Source organism: Bombus fervidus, chromosome 14 (assembly GCF_041682495.2).
Source record: "Bombus fervidus isolate BK054 chromosome 14, iyBomFerv1, whole genome shotgun sequence".
In the NCBI taxonomy this organism is placed as follows: domain Eukaryota; kingdom Metazoa; phylum Arthropoda; class Insecta; order Hymenoptera; family Apidae; genus Bombus; species Bombus fervidus.
Genome location: NC_091530.1, coordinates 10,664,752 through 10,678,365, shown reverse-complemented (window position 1 = coordinate 10,678,365; position 13,614 = coordinate 10,664,752). Strand labels below are relative to the sequence as shown.

Sequence of the window (13,614 nt, the reverse complement as noted above, 5' to 3'; positions counted from 1 at the left end):
AAAAGAATTTTATAAAATTCCAACAACTATTTAGAGGAACTAAAATAACGACACTTAAACATTCTTTTCTCTTTTTTACAGATATTGTAAAAAGCATAAAAACACTGTAATTTATTAAAAAAAGAAAAAAAATTCAACTTAAGAATAGACAAATTTATATACGAAATTTTTCATGGCACAAATAAGAATTTGTTCATCCAATCTTCCTCGATCATTCTTTTCGTGTTCGATAGCACGTGAAGAAATATCGTACATCGCTTTTAAGGTTTCCGGTCTCGTGAATGAGGAGGAGCTTTTCAAAGTAGAACTCCTATCGTGTACAGGCTGCATCTTCTGTGTGTCCTTTCAGTGTGACAGCCCATCGAAAGAGATCTAGATTACGAACGAGTAACCCACAGGGTGCCACGTTAGCACTTGTACATTGCTGAACGATTGCTGGCGATGAAAAAGCACATGTTGCTTGCTCAACTGCGAAAAAATTGTAAATCTTTGGGTCGTTCATTTCCCAAATGTTCGGTGTATCCACTGAATTTAGAGGAACTGAGAGAAATCTATATTTCTTGCTAATTTTCTATCGAAAACCGTTCACAAAATACCGTTGTTACTTGAACTATCGATTGTAAAAAAGAAAAAACGAAAAAAGCGAACAATCGGCAGGAGAATAAAAAGTGAAACTAGATAGAAACTTTTTAGAAGAGAAAATAAATTAGCGACGATACTTGAAAGGGCCAGTGAATTTTTAGCCAAATATAATTATAATATCGAGTTTATCGAGTGAATGAGAATCGATTAAAAATGAAACAAACAACCGCACCACCTGTACGTTGGACAGAAATCTAGGCTTTCGTTTCAAACTTTGTTTTTTCCACGTTCAATTGCCCTATTGTGTTTCATAGGATTCTTTCTACCTAGTACCATGATTGATCGTGAGTAAACATTAGAAGCTTTACCATTGGAAAATGGACGATTCACATATAGAATGTAAACACCGTGGTGAATGGAACCATGATTGAACAAAAAAATATGGTACCTCTGTATTCCATAGGCGTGAAGCGTACGATGACGCAAAGTTAATTTCGATAAATATTGGATCGGTGATTTGAGGGCTAATTAGAATCCTGTAGAACTTTGTTCAGTAGAATCGAAACATTTTAATTCAATTTTGCAGTGATTAATGGTAAATGTATTTATGTGATAATATTTAAGTAAAAAAGATTTACCTTGCAATTTTCTGATTGGACTGCGAAATTGGATACTCATTCGATTTATCACTGTTCACTGTTTTTATTTTTATATGACTCGATTATTCTTCTGTTAATTGCTAAATGTATTGTATACTTATAACTTCATGTACAATTCTAGCAAGCTCGTTTCCCTGATCACCGATCCAACGATCACAGATGATAGCATTCGTTTTACAAAGGGAATCGTGAGCAAGAATAAAGATAAGAAGAGGGAATTTATAATTTTATCTAACCGAAGGAAATTTACGATGTGATCGTGATTCTTGTTAACGCGAGAGTGAACGAACGCTATCGTCGTGCAATGAATAAATTTAAAAAAGAAAAAAACAATTCCCACGCAACGAATCTTGAAAGTAGTCAATATCTAATCAATTCCGAAGATACCGTAGCGGTAGACGATTTAAGAAAACAAAAAAAAAAAGCGGAATAAATGAGAAACCAGTGTAAAAAGAGTAATGCCAATAACGTTGAATGAGTAAAGAAAGGAAAGAGACAAGGCAAAACACGCTTGTAAAGTAAACGATATTCTAGCGAATGATGAAGAATCTTTCGTGAAATTGAATATCATTGTCGAGCATCGATTGTAAAACTAAGAAGGAAAAATAGAGCAAACCGGTGTTGTTATTCCGAAACATGCGAGTGGCGATGCGAGGTGTATATATATATATGTATTATATATATACATACATATTATTATATAATTAAATATAGCGATGAGAAGACAAACAAACAAAAAACGTAGCACATATTTTTAAAGAGAAAAAGATGAAGAAATGAACAAAAACCGTGTTTTGAGAAAGCGATACGTCGAGCGAATACGCACGTGCGGTGCTAATCACGGCACTAATAAGTTAAAGAATGAAAGAAAATAAAACCGATGAATTTCGATGATCTTTGTTAATCATAGGCGAATTAATTAATATCAAGCGAAGCACCAGTCGATAAATCTGTAATCGTAGCGTGTATCTCCGAAGAACGCTGCTAAGAAAAAAAAACCGATCTTCGATCCTTTACGAAAGGATAGGAGTATAATGACTAATAATGTTTATGAACCAATGCATTTTCATGCCGAAAAACAAATAAAATTTGCAAGTCGAATCTCAATGTCTTTTACTTTGATGCATCCTGTACCTTTCCCGAAAAGGAACTAAAGAGATAAAGTCTGGTTTACGTAACAATGAAGAGTATTCCAAAACGTACATATATTTGGATCAATAAACAATTTACCAAAATAGACATCAATGTACTACCACACTTGGGATGGTTCAACAGATATTTAATACGTCGATGTCACAGGTTTATTTTTAATCTTGAGATAAAAATGCGTACTTTAGCAACCTTTGTTGACTATATCATTCATAATATATGTACAATACACATTCAAAGTTCAAACATCCATAGGATTAGGTCGTTAACAATACTTTGCACGTACATGTATAAGTGATGCACTTAAATATCGTCTCTCGTATATATTGCTATATATATGGAATTCTTTAAAACTAGGAAGAGCTAGCACATGAATAAAAATATATATCTTCTTTTATCAAAGAAATACTACAAACGATTAGGATTACGCACTCACGGATTTCATACAGATTTTGTACAAAGAATTAGCTATACGTTTTTCTTACGCGGGAGCATCGAAGACACAATGTGGAAGAATGGTCTCCGATTCTTGTCAATCGGAAGTTATATTCTCCAAATGAAAGGTTTGTGGTGCTTCTTTATTTGCAGCTTCTTGCTCCATTATACTTGTCGATTGAACAGTGTCCGTTTTATTGCTCACAGCTTCTGCCCCTTTTGACCAAGAACAGCTTCTTCTGTCAGGAGATTTAGGCATGGACCAGGTACTACTACGCGATCTTCTTTTAGGCGACGTACTACGAGATTTAGCTCTTGTAATTTTTACCTTCGATATTGATCTTTCTCGCCTGCGCCTATAAGGATGTTTACTGTTGTTTCGAGAATTAGAGTGACTCTTAGAACGAGATTTCTTCTTAGATCTCGATCGTTGCGATCGAGACCTCATTCTAGTGCCGGATTTCGATCTTGATCTCGATCTTCCTCGACGTCTTTTCGAACGGGATCTACTTCTGCTTTGTCTTCTACTACGAGATCTCGATCCAGACCTCAATTTCGACCTTGAACGTGATTGCGACCTTGATTTGCCGCGTGATTTAGATCTCGATTTCGAGCGAGACCTTGATCTTGATCTTGATCTTGACCTCGACCGTGACTTTGATCTCAACCGTGACTTTGACCTCGATCTAGACCTCGATCTCGATATTGATCTTGATCTTGATCTAGATCTGCTGAACGATCTTTTACGACTACGTGACCGTGAGCTTCTGTAGTCGAAAGAATGATAATCTTGACCTACTAAATGAGCAAAGTATTTGTAGTACTGTTCGTTATACAGATGAGGATTAAATGTATGCAACGTGTGAGGATTTCCAGCATTACGCCATGAAAATCCCCTACCCCGTCCTCGTGGAAAACGACCACCTCTGGATATACCTCTCGGTAAACTGGGGTAAATCACAGGCAAAGGCGCATCATAATACCACGGTTGTGGAAAACGTGGATAGAGGGTGGGATAAGAAAGAGATTCTAAAGTCGACGGTGCTGAAAGAAAAAATACAATTAATTAGTATTTTTGGTGACACGTATTGAATTTTGTTATTATTCGTGTTTACCTGTTGACGATGATGGATATGTAACATTTTGATTCAGAACACTTTTTAATTTTTTTGTTTGCTCTTCTGCGCCTGATTCCTCGCTTGGGCTTGCAGAATTTTCGGAATTTTTACCACCCTTCTTTCGTTTCTTCTGAAAAAGATTAAATTGCTCAATATAAAAATTAAAAAAAAGAAAGGAAGAAAACGATAGAAATATAAGAAATGCATTTATTACTTTTTTCTTTTTTTCTTTCTTAGATTTTTTCTTTTTTGGTTTTTTTACTTTCTTATCTTTCTTTTCATCCTTAGAATCTTCTTCTGAACTCAATATTTCAATAGTACCATCTACTTTATTACTTCTTTTGTCTTCCTTTTTTGTATCGTTTGAGAATTCATCTATTTTAATCTCATTGTTTTCCACTTTTATCTTAATATGGAAAATTAATTTTAGTCAATTTTATTCTTACCAAGATATAATGAAAATTTCACTGAATTTTACCTTTATTCTATCAAATAATTCATCTAACAAACGAATGCTTTCAAGTTGCCTTTGTGCTTTTATTAATTTTTGACCTTCTCTGGCAATCTTCATGGACACTTTATCCTCTTCCTTCTTTCGAAATATAGTTATAGCTCTACGTTTTCGTTTCTCTTCTCGTTTTTTCCGTCTATTTTCTTTAGCTACTGCATCGGCTTCTTCTTTTTTCCTAGAGGAGATAATGTACGAAATGTTACATGGTTTTTTATTTACAGTCTCCACTATAAATATTACTGCTAATTACTTTAGTTCTTCTCGACGTTTTTCTTCAGCTTCTTCTTTCCTACGAAGTCGTTCTGCTGCTAATGTATCCTGGGCTATAAGACGTTTTCTTTCAAATTCTCTATGTGCAACAGAACTGTCGCTCATGTGTTTTGTTTTATCAAAAGTAATCTATATAAAATAACAAATATAAAAAACGACTTTCTTAATTTTATTATTACAGTTGATATAACTTATGTATGCCTACTTCGCAAACACACCTTAATAGAGGCTGTAAATGCTTTTTCTTCTTCTTTTTTAAGAAGTTTCATACCACGCAATGCATCCATAGCTCTAACAAAATCCATATATTCAATATATTGAATATATGCATCAAAAAATATGCCATCTTCGTAACTAAACTTATTTATATTTGTGCCAAGACGCATTCTAGACCTATAAGGATCAGCAGCAGGTACATCTATTCTTCTAAGTACTCCCCATTTCTTGAAGATCTTATTGATCAAGGATTCACTGGGCATAGTTGCACCATCTTCAGTGAACCATTTAACAGGTAAGCCTGTTATGTGTATAGTATCAGGCCTTTCTCCAGGTTTTAGTTCATTCATATGCTTGGCATCTCTGAAATAAGAATTCCAACTATGCCTCGTTGGAAAATCATCCTTTGTTTCTGCTGCACGGACTTTTAGCACATTGGGGAATCCGGACAAGTTCAAACGCTGGGAATCCAATCTTGCAAGCACACGCTGTAGTCTGCATCTGTCTTGCAAATCTCCTTCCAATCTGATAAATTCCAATGTACTCTTGGCTACTTTCAGAGATGCAAACTCGTCCGGTAATATAAGGGCACGGATCTTCTCCATTACTTCCCATGTTGATATTGTCTTTCCTATTTATATCGCAGTTAATTTTCTGTAAAAACCTACTATGCTAAAAATATTACATATAATTATAAATATACATAGAATTCAAAACAATAAAGTTGTTTCCTGTCACAAAATTTCAACATAGTTAATCGGTGTATTTATTAAATTCATTTTATAAACCTAGAAGAATCATGATTAAAATATACATAAATATGTTTCTAATAACATAAATAGTGATTGAAATGTGAATAAAAAGTCATTTGATAAAGTTCTCAGTAATAAGAAATGACAAACATAAGTTTAAACGAAAATAGAAATGTGATCTTTCTCAGTAAGTAAAAATGAAGATAAAATACATATCATTCATGACCGTTTTACCTGCTACTTTTAGTTGAGGAAGATTAACAGAAACATTTATCTTTGCGACTGGTTTTAAGTAAAGCGCGCGTTGCGTATACAGAGGCACGATATCACTAAGATCCCTACAGCTTCGAAATTGGTTAACAACCTCAGTACTGGAATTTTCACCTACTTTCTTACCATCGCTCATTATTAATATAACAAATACTTTCTATACGGTAGAAGAACGCGATATAAAGTTACGGAATACAAGGGGAAAAGCTACAATTATTGTTAAATATCTATCTTACGACAAAGTAAACCCAGTGAGATGAAAACCATTCAGTAGAGAGGTTGTGTATCCATTCGAAATTCATCAGACCCAAAAAGATTCTCCTCCTTCACTTCACCGTTTAATATCGTTCTGTTCACCGCGCGACTCGACTCACTTCTCACAAATTTACTTCGTTTACCGACTTAAACATCATTCAACAAAAACAGAATTATATATGAACTTCATGTTCTGTCAAACTCTACCGATCGAACACTGTAAATACGAAGAGAACTTCAGAATACCGAAGATGAATAGCATGAACAAAAAGATATACACACGAGATGCATCGTGTGCGATTACACATTTGCGGTCGAGTCCAAAATCGGTGCATATGTTGTGAATTGGTGTAGGCCTGTAGTGCCCTCTAACGTGGATATCTTATATGATAATAGGTTAAATTCTAGAGCCGCAAATTTATTTGTATAGTACTTTAATTGTACGTAGCCGAGACAACAAACTATATATGCTAAATTCCAACTAAAGAGAGAAGATCCCTAATTTTATAGGTTTTTGTATATACTAATATCAATTAAACTCAGCACTTGGCCGCATGGTGCAGCACCGTAATGTACTGTGAAACAACTAGAACTATGGGTGTGAATAATTTCTGATACCATGTGTTGCATCTTAGAGAATTTCGTTTTGTCACCAAATGGAACGCGATTGGACGTTGCACCAGGGACATACATCCAGCGCCATTTGTTTGGACGCTCAATTTTCGGTCAGTTGCATTTGGAAACTGCGGCGAGTGGTTACTGGATTGGAGGGAAAGGTGATGCGCGTTTTACTCGCGAGAAGCACGCGGATGTGATTACTGCAAAGAAATAATAAAATCGCAGTACCAAAAACAGCAATAGCACGATGCGTGAGAAATTGTGCACGTCGAATTACCGTCGTAACTCGAATAATCGCCTACCGCGTACGTAAGACTCGTTGTTATTTACGGTCGTGGAACTTCAAGGATCGATTGTTAATTTACGAGGGGAGAACGAAAACGAAAGGGAGCACAATGTCTCTGAGCGCGAGTGCGGAAAATTTAACATCAGAAGGGCAAGTAAGTGAACCATACTAATTAATTCGCTTTTACATGACTCGCGTGACTCATACTGGTCTATCATCGCGTTACTGTGCACAATTAATTCGCTTTTATTCGTTTCACTTTTTACTATTTATTAGCAGCATATAATTTCTTGAAGCTTTCTACAAATAACAAAAAATATATCACGCCAAAAATAAAGAAGTGATGGATATTATGTATAAGTACTTACTCAAGTTGTCATATATACCTATCTATTAATGAATTAATTAGATTTACGATTAAGTAAACATTTCATGAATTTATTATCCGTCTTAAATAACTAATAAGAATAAATTTAAGCTTTCAGTATAAATATTCTATCTCTAATCAATTTATTGCAATTGCATGATCTGCCACTCCCATGATCATTCCAATATTCTTTCCTTTCTTTTCTATTTTTCTGTTTTCACATTGTGATTGTGCATTAGAAATTATGTTATTATCCTTCTTGCTAAATTGACATATGTTTCTAATATATTTGAAGTGATGAAAACACAAATTGGAGGAATGATAAACAAGTATATGATAGATGAAATTTTTTACATTTGACAGAATAGTGAAAGGTGGAATATGTGTCTTGAATTGGCACTTGAGGGTGAACGCCTATGTAAGGCTGGAGATTGTAAATCTGGGGTAGCATTCTTTCAAGCTGCAATTCAAGCTGGTACAGATGACTTAAGGATCTTAAGTGCAATTTACAGCCAATTAGGAAATGCTTATTTTTACCTTGGAGACTATGTGAAAGCAATGCAATATCATAAATTGGATTTGACACTAGCACGTAATATGGGAGACAAATTAGGAGAAGCAAAGTCTAGTGGAAACTTGGGAAATACATTAAAAGTCATGGGAAAGTTTGATGAGGCTATGATTTGTTGCAAGAGACACTTGGAAATTTCAAGAGAAATTGGAGACAAGGTGTGTATATGATCAAAAACTTATATTTAGTTCCTACTAGTTATTAAAAACAATAATTTCTTACATAGCTAAGTGAAGGAAGAGCTTTATACAATTTGGGGAATGTCTATCATGCTAAAGGTAAACAGGCGGGTAGAGTAGGTCATCAAGATCCTGGGGAATTCTCTGAGGATGTCAGACAATGTTTACAACAAGCTGTACACTATTATGAGTAAGAAAATTGAAGCTCTTAAGCTGGGATATAGACTGATACACATAAATCATATAAATTCCTTTTATAGAGAAAACTTAGAATTGATGAAGGAATTGGAAGATTCTGCTGCTCAAGGTAGAGCTTGTGGAAATTTAGGAAATACATTTTATCTTCTTGGTGATTTTCAACAAGCAATTTATTATCACAATGAAAGATTAAAGATTGCCAGAGAATTTGGTGATAAAGCTGCTGAGAGGAGGGCAAACAGCAATCTAGGAAATTCACATATATTTCTTGGTGAATTTGAGAAAGCTGCACAACATTATAAGTATGTATTTAGGTTACATTTTCTCTTCAAATCAATAAATCAATATGTAGATAAACATTAATTATTCTACTCTAGGAGAACTCTAGTCCTTGCACAAGAGTTAGGAGATAGAGAAGTAGAAGCGCAGGCATGCTATTCTCTAGGAAATACGTATACTCTATTGCGAGATTATCCAACTGCAATAGAATACCATTTGTGGCACCTTGAAATAGCACAACAGCTTAAAGATCGTGTAGGTGAAGGCCGTGCCTGCTGGTCTTTGGGAAATGCATATGCTGCAATGGGTAACCATGAAAAAGCACTACACTATGCCAATCTACATCTAAACATTTCCAAAGAATTGGAAGATCCAATGGGACAAGCTACTGCACAAATGAATGTCGATGATTTACAAAAGATTCTGGGTTTGGAAAAAGGGCAGCAAGAGAATAATAAAGAAAATATTGCACAAAAACTATCGACCAATACTGGCTCAAATGTTAATATATCTTCACCGTGTAGATATAGACTTAGACGACAAAGCATGGATAATCTCGATCTCATTAAGGTAATTTGATTATTTAATATAATTTTATTTTACAATATTACAATAATGAGTTGGAGATTTCTAACGAAATTATCATTTTTATTTAGCTCACACCGGATGCAAAACTAAAAGAGCAAGCTGAATCTCAAATAGATAAAAGTAATAACGCGACACCACAACTTACTCAAAAAGAAGAAGATAGTTTCTTTGATCTTCTATCTCGTTTTCAATCTGGTAGAATGGACGATCAACGTTGTGCATTGAATATAAATCGCAATCCGAAGTTTAGAACGATAACACCTGAGGTGTGCGAGTCGGAAGATAAGTACGTGTCTTTTGCAAAAATCATTATTCTATTTACTGATAGTATATATTAAAATACATTAATTTTATTCTCAGGGATGGAGAAGATTTACTAGAACTAATTGCTGGAATGCAAAGTAAAAGAATGGATGAGCAACGAGTGACGCTGCCTTACTTACCTGGCCTAAACAGTAATCAAGATTCCGACGATTCCTTTATCGAAATGTTGGTTAGGTGCCAGGTACATATCACACACTCATGTACTTTTCTTCTATTAAACTCATCATATCAAATGTTAAATAAATTGCGTATATAGGGTTCGCGTTTAGAAGATCAGCGGAGCCCTTTACCAGCAGCATCAACGGTGCACGATGCTGAAGAGGAACACAACCAAAGATCTAATGGGACTACTCAAGCAGGGTCGACAGTGCCTGAGGAGGATCTTTTCGCTTTAATACAAAGACTTCAGGCCGGACGAATGGAAGATCAAAGAGCCTCTGGTCCTGGCAAAACCTGTTAAAGCATTAATATATATAAATGTGGGAAATCTTATGGTAATGAACCTGCTTGAAATTCTACGATTTGTTCCACGCAATTTCTAGTTGTCTTCTTTTATGATTTACGAAACAATCAATGCTTAATTTATGGATTCCGCTCATAGCCTATGAAATCATTGTACAAGTATGATTCAGACTTTAAGAAACTGCAAGGTACTATTATACCGTCCATTGACATTGGTTTTTCACTTTATACGTAGAACAACGTAACGATACCGTATTGTTACGATCATAGCATACTGATTTTGCTAAGCTGAAAACGACTTTTTTTAACTGCTTGAGTATCCATAGTACGGTGCCAAATTTTGTATATACGAACCTATGTTGTTCGTGTAACCAATCAGGAAATGTTGCACGACATTAAATAGAAAATAACTTTGTATTAATATTTTTGAGATGCAAGAGTATTTGTTTTCTTAGCTGCGATTAGAAAGCGACTAAATAATTCACAATAAAAAAATTAAATTGATAACATTATAAACACTGCCAGGTTGAGTGTTTGAGTCATGCGAACATTTCTTCAAAGAACTTAAAATGTTAGTCATGAGCACGGAATGATGAAGATTTATCAATCCTGGCATTATTTTTTCCATATTCAGTATTGTATAATTAAATATCGATTATTTTCGTGAATTGCGAGGTACTACGTGATAAAATTGGTGCCAAAAAGAATTGATCTGTTGGAATCTGAATATATAGTATAAAAAAGAAAGAAGAAATTGTTGGTCTTCGTTGTTTGTCTATTTTTCTGTATTCACTGTTTTCCCTATTATATATTGATAAATGCATGTGAATTAATCGAAGTTTGTAACAAGTATAATTATAATAATTTATAACCAATGTTACCACTTCTATTAATTATATGATGTTGTAACCAGCTTCCATCTTTCATCTGTACTCTGTACATTCCAAGTAGATGGAGTGTTAATGGTGTATCTGTGGATAGACTGGATCGACCATGATCATCTTTAATTCCAATAGTACCTAACTACAAAACTCTATATAGATATTCCATCTTAAAACTTTCAAACAGACTTAATTATGCGTAAGAGAATTCAATTTATAAGGATTCTCAAACTTACAATTTGATACAATCCACTGTATCATCCTGATCTCGTTGTGTTCTAAGAACTTTGAAAAGACAAATACTTGGATAATACATTTGTTAAAAAAAGAACGTATTGAACATTCCATTAAATATTCCATATTATATTTATAACCTTTAAAGATATCTTACCGATAAATAACCTAATGTAAATCCTACGCGTTGTTTGTTTCTGGATATATGCGGTAGGGAGATTATTAGAAATAAAACGCTTCAAGGATCTAAAAGAGAAAACAAGAAGAAGATTGGAACAATGCCTTAATAAGTTTATGTAATTCTATCGATCTACTATGCGTGTATGTGTACTTTGAGGCTAAACTGTTTCATGCCTACTTATTATACATGTGTACTAAAATCTAAACTTAACTATGGAAGCGAATATAAAATTAAGCCAAGCCTGGTCAAGCGACTATAAAACTACGTTCGAGTATTGTTGGAGAAAAAAATTATTAGTGTCATGTAAAAGGAAGGACGAGAACTAATTGTAATTCCTGTATGTATGAATTATAGTATTATTTTTCTTGTTGTTAAGAAAATTGTGTAACTACATAAACTTGAAACGAAAAGTGAGTTAAAGAACAAACAAAAAAAAAAAAAAAAAGAAAAAAAAAGAAGAAATTCGTTCTAATGGTGTAAACGTACAAGCTCATCGTTCATAATTGTCGTCATTGAAAGAATCGAAGCAACTATTGATTCGTTATTGAATTTATATAATAACGAAAGATCAGTAATACTATTTTTTTGCAGACGTTACGTCTGTAGTACATTCTATATCTTTAATACATTTAGTTTCTTAAGGTTCGCGATGGCATCATAGCGGACTAGGTACTAATGAGATAATATAGTTTCTTTAAATTGTACTATTTTTTTATGGAGTCTGTTTTCGACGTAGATTTACATCTCACCATCATATAGTTATGTATAATATAGAGATTCAATAAATATATATATATACTTTTTCCACAAATTTTAATATTTAATTATTATTTGTTCTCAATGAACATTTTTATTTTTCACATAAGGACGATCGTCTTTTACTAAAAGAAAGATGTTTCAAATATGTCTGTGATGTCCAAAAAGCCTTCAGAATCTGTATTCGAAGCTTCTTCCATAGATGATTCAACGTTGTGGCCAGAATGGTCCGATGCAGCGTTAAACAAGGAAAATTGGGCTCATCCCAAAAGTAATTAATAAGAAAAATTGTTTTTTCATAATTTTGTTTATTGTAATTTTATATTGATTCTAGATGGACCGGATGGTTTGTTTCTCGACACACAACTCGTTCAATTACCCCGATCTTTAGTACCTCATAAGTGGATAAGAGCAAAGAATTTAGACAATCTAAATGTATGTATGCTCCCTTAAAAAGTTAATTTCTATTAATTTTACTCGAATTCTACCGTTGAAAAAATCAACTTTACTTAACTTATTTACAATTGTATAACTTGAATTTAGGGACAACTGACAGTATTTGTCGCTAATTCAAAGAGTCCAGACCATATCGCGAATAATAAACACTTATTACACAGCCAGGTAATCTATATTAATTCAGATATGCCCGCACTTTCTAACAAAATCTTTCAAAGTATTATCGTTTTTTCTCCCCTATTTGCGGTTTAAATTGGATGCATGCTAAAATATTTCCAAAAATAATGTATTTTAATTTATCGGATTGATCAGTTTAGTTTCTAAGCGACTTCTCATATCACAGAAATATTAAACAACAGGAAAGAAAAAATTGCTAATTAAAAAGTAAAGTGTCCATTCAGAAAGAGTCGCAAAGCGATTCACGATTGTTCGAGATCGCGGCACAATTGATCGGAGCGTACACACTGATCAAGTGGTTCAATGAAGGGACGACTTTCAGTTCGCACGATGGTTCATTTCCGCGCTAATAAATCTCCAGTACTGCGGTCGGGATGGATTGGAAATAAGTAGCGAGAGCAGCAATTTTGTTTGGAATGGTCGGTACCAATCTTGGCAGGGCTGGATGAATGTGTATTCGATGAACAAGGCCGGCAAGGGTATACCACATCGGCCCGTTATAAATCCAAATGGTATCCTCCCAACATTTTATTAATCATCCATTTTTTTATTTCATCTTTTTACATCAGACACAGATTATCTGCGACGCGAATGTTGCTCGTTTCTTACCTCTCCAAATAAATTAGAGCACTCCAGCGTCTATTATTACCATTTTATCGTCACTAATGAGACAGCTTGTTGGCTTTATTCGTGTATTTCTAACGCGTGATGTTCGTTAATGCGTGTTTCCTGAGTATGAGTAAAGATCTAGAGATCTCTTATTATATTTCGATACGCTTGGAGATTTCTTGAAACCTAATTTCTTAGATTCGCAAATTCGATACTTTGTGCGTTTCGACG

The 13,614-nt window shown here is 34.2% G+C and overlaps 2 protein-coding genes across 8 annotated transcripts in view; one reads left to right on the top strand and one right to left on the bottom strand.

Moving 5' to 3' along the window:
• Positions 1 to 2,429: 2,429 nt before the first annotated feature.
• Positions 2,430 to 13,614, bottom strand: part of LOC139994334 (uncharacterized) — a 54,309-nt gene continuing 43,124 nt past the window's right edge. The window contains exons 1-8 of one of the 7 annotated variants that reach the window (XM_072016867.1): positions 6,199 to 6,720; positions 5,927 to 6,119; positions 4,943 to 5,571; positions 4,705 to 4,853; positions 4,422 to 4,629; positions 4,158 to 4,349; positions 3,941 to 4,070; positions 2,430 to 3,869 (exon numbers count right to left, since the gene is read on the bottom strand). In XM_072016867.1, the coding sequence (XP_071872968.1) occupies positions 2,923 to 3,869; positions 3,941 to 4,070; positions 4,158 to 4,349; positions 4,422 to 4,629; positions 4,705 to 4,853; positions 4,943 to 5,571; positions 5,927 to 6,119; positions 6,199 to 6,264 (2,514 nt within the window). In that variant the 5' untranslated portion in view covers positions 6,265 to 6,720 and the 3' untranslated portion in view covers positions 2,430 to 2,922. Of the gene's footprint in view, positions 3,870 to 3,940; positions 4,074 to 4,157; positions 4,350 to 4,421; positions 4,630 to 4,704; positions 4,854 to 4,942; positions 5,613 to 5,926; positions 6,120 to 6,198; positions 6,721 to 13,614 lie in introns of those variants that run through there. The other 6 variants (XM_072016866.1, XM_072016869.1, XM_072016871.1 and 3 more) reach the window with 6 other exon arrangements.
• On the top strand, positions 6,904 to 12,196 carry Pins (G-protein-signaling modulator pins). Its single transcript, XM_072016872.1, has 8 exons — positions 6,904 to 7,275; positions 7,852 to 8,217; positions 8,286 to 8,428; positions 8,499 to 8,738; positions 8,814 to 9,285; positions 9,372 to 9,589; positions 9,664 to 9,808; positions 9,884 to 12,196. Exons 1-8 carry the CDS (start codon positions 7,231 to 7,233, stop codon positions 10,085 to 10,087), a joined length of 1,833 nt encoding a protein of 610 aa, XP_071872973.1. The 5' UTR covers positions 6,904 to 7,230; the 3' UTR covers positions 10,088 to 12,196.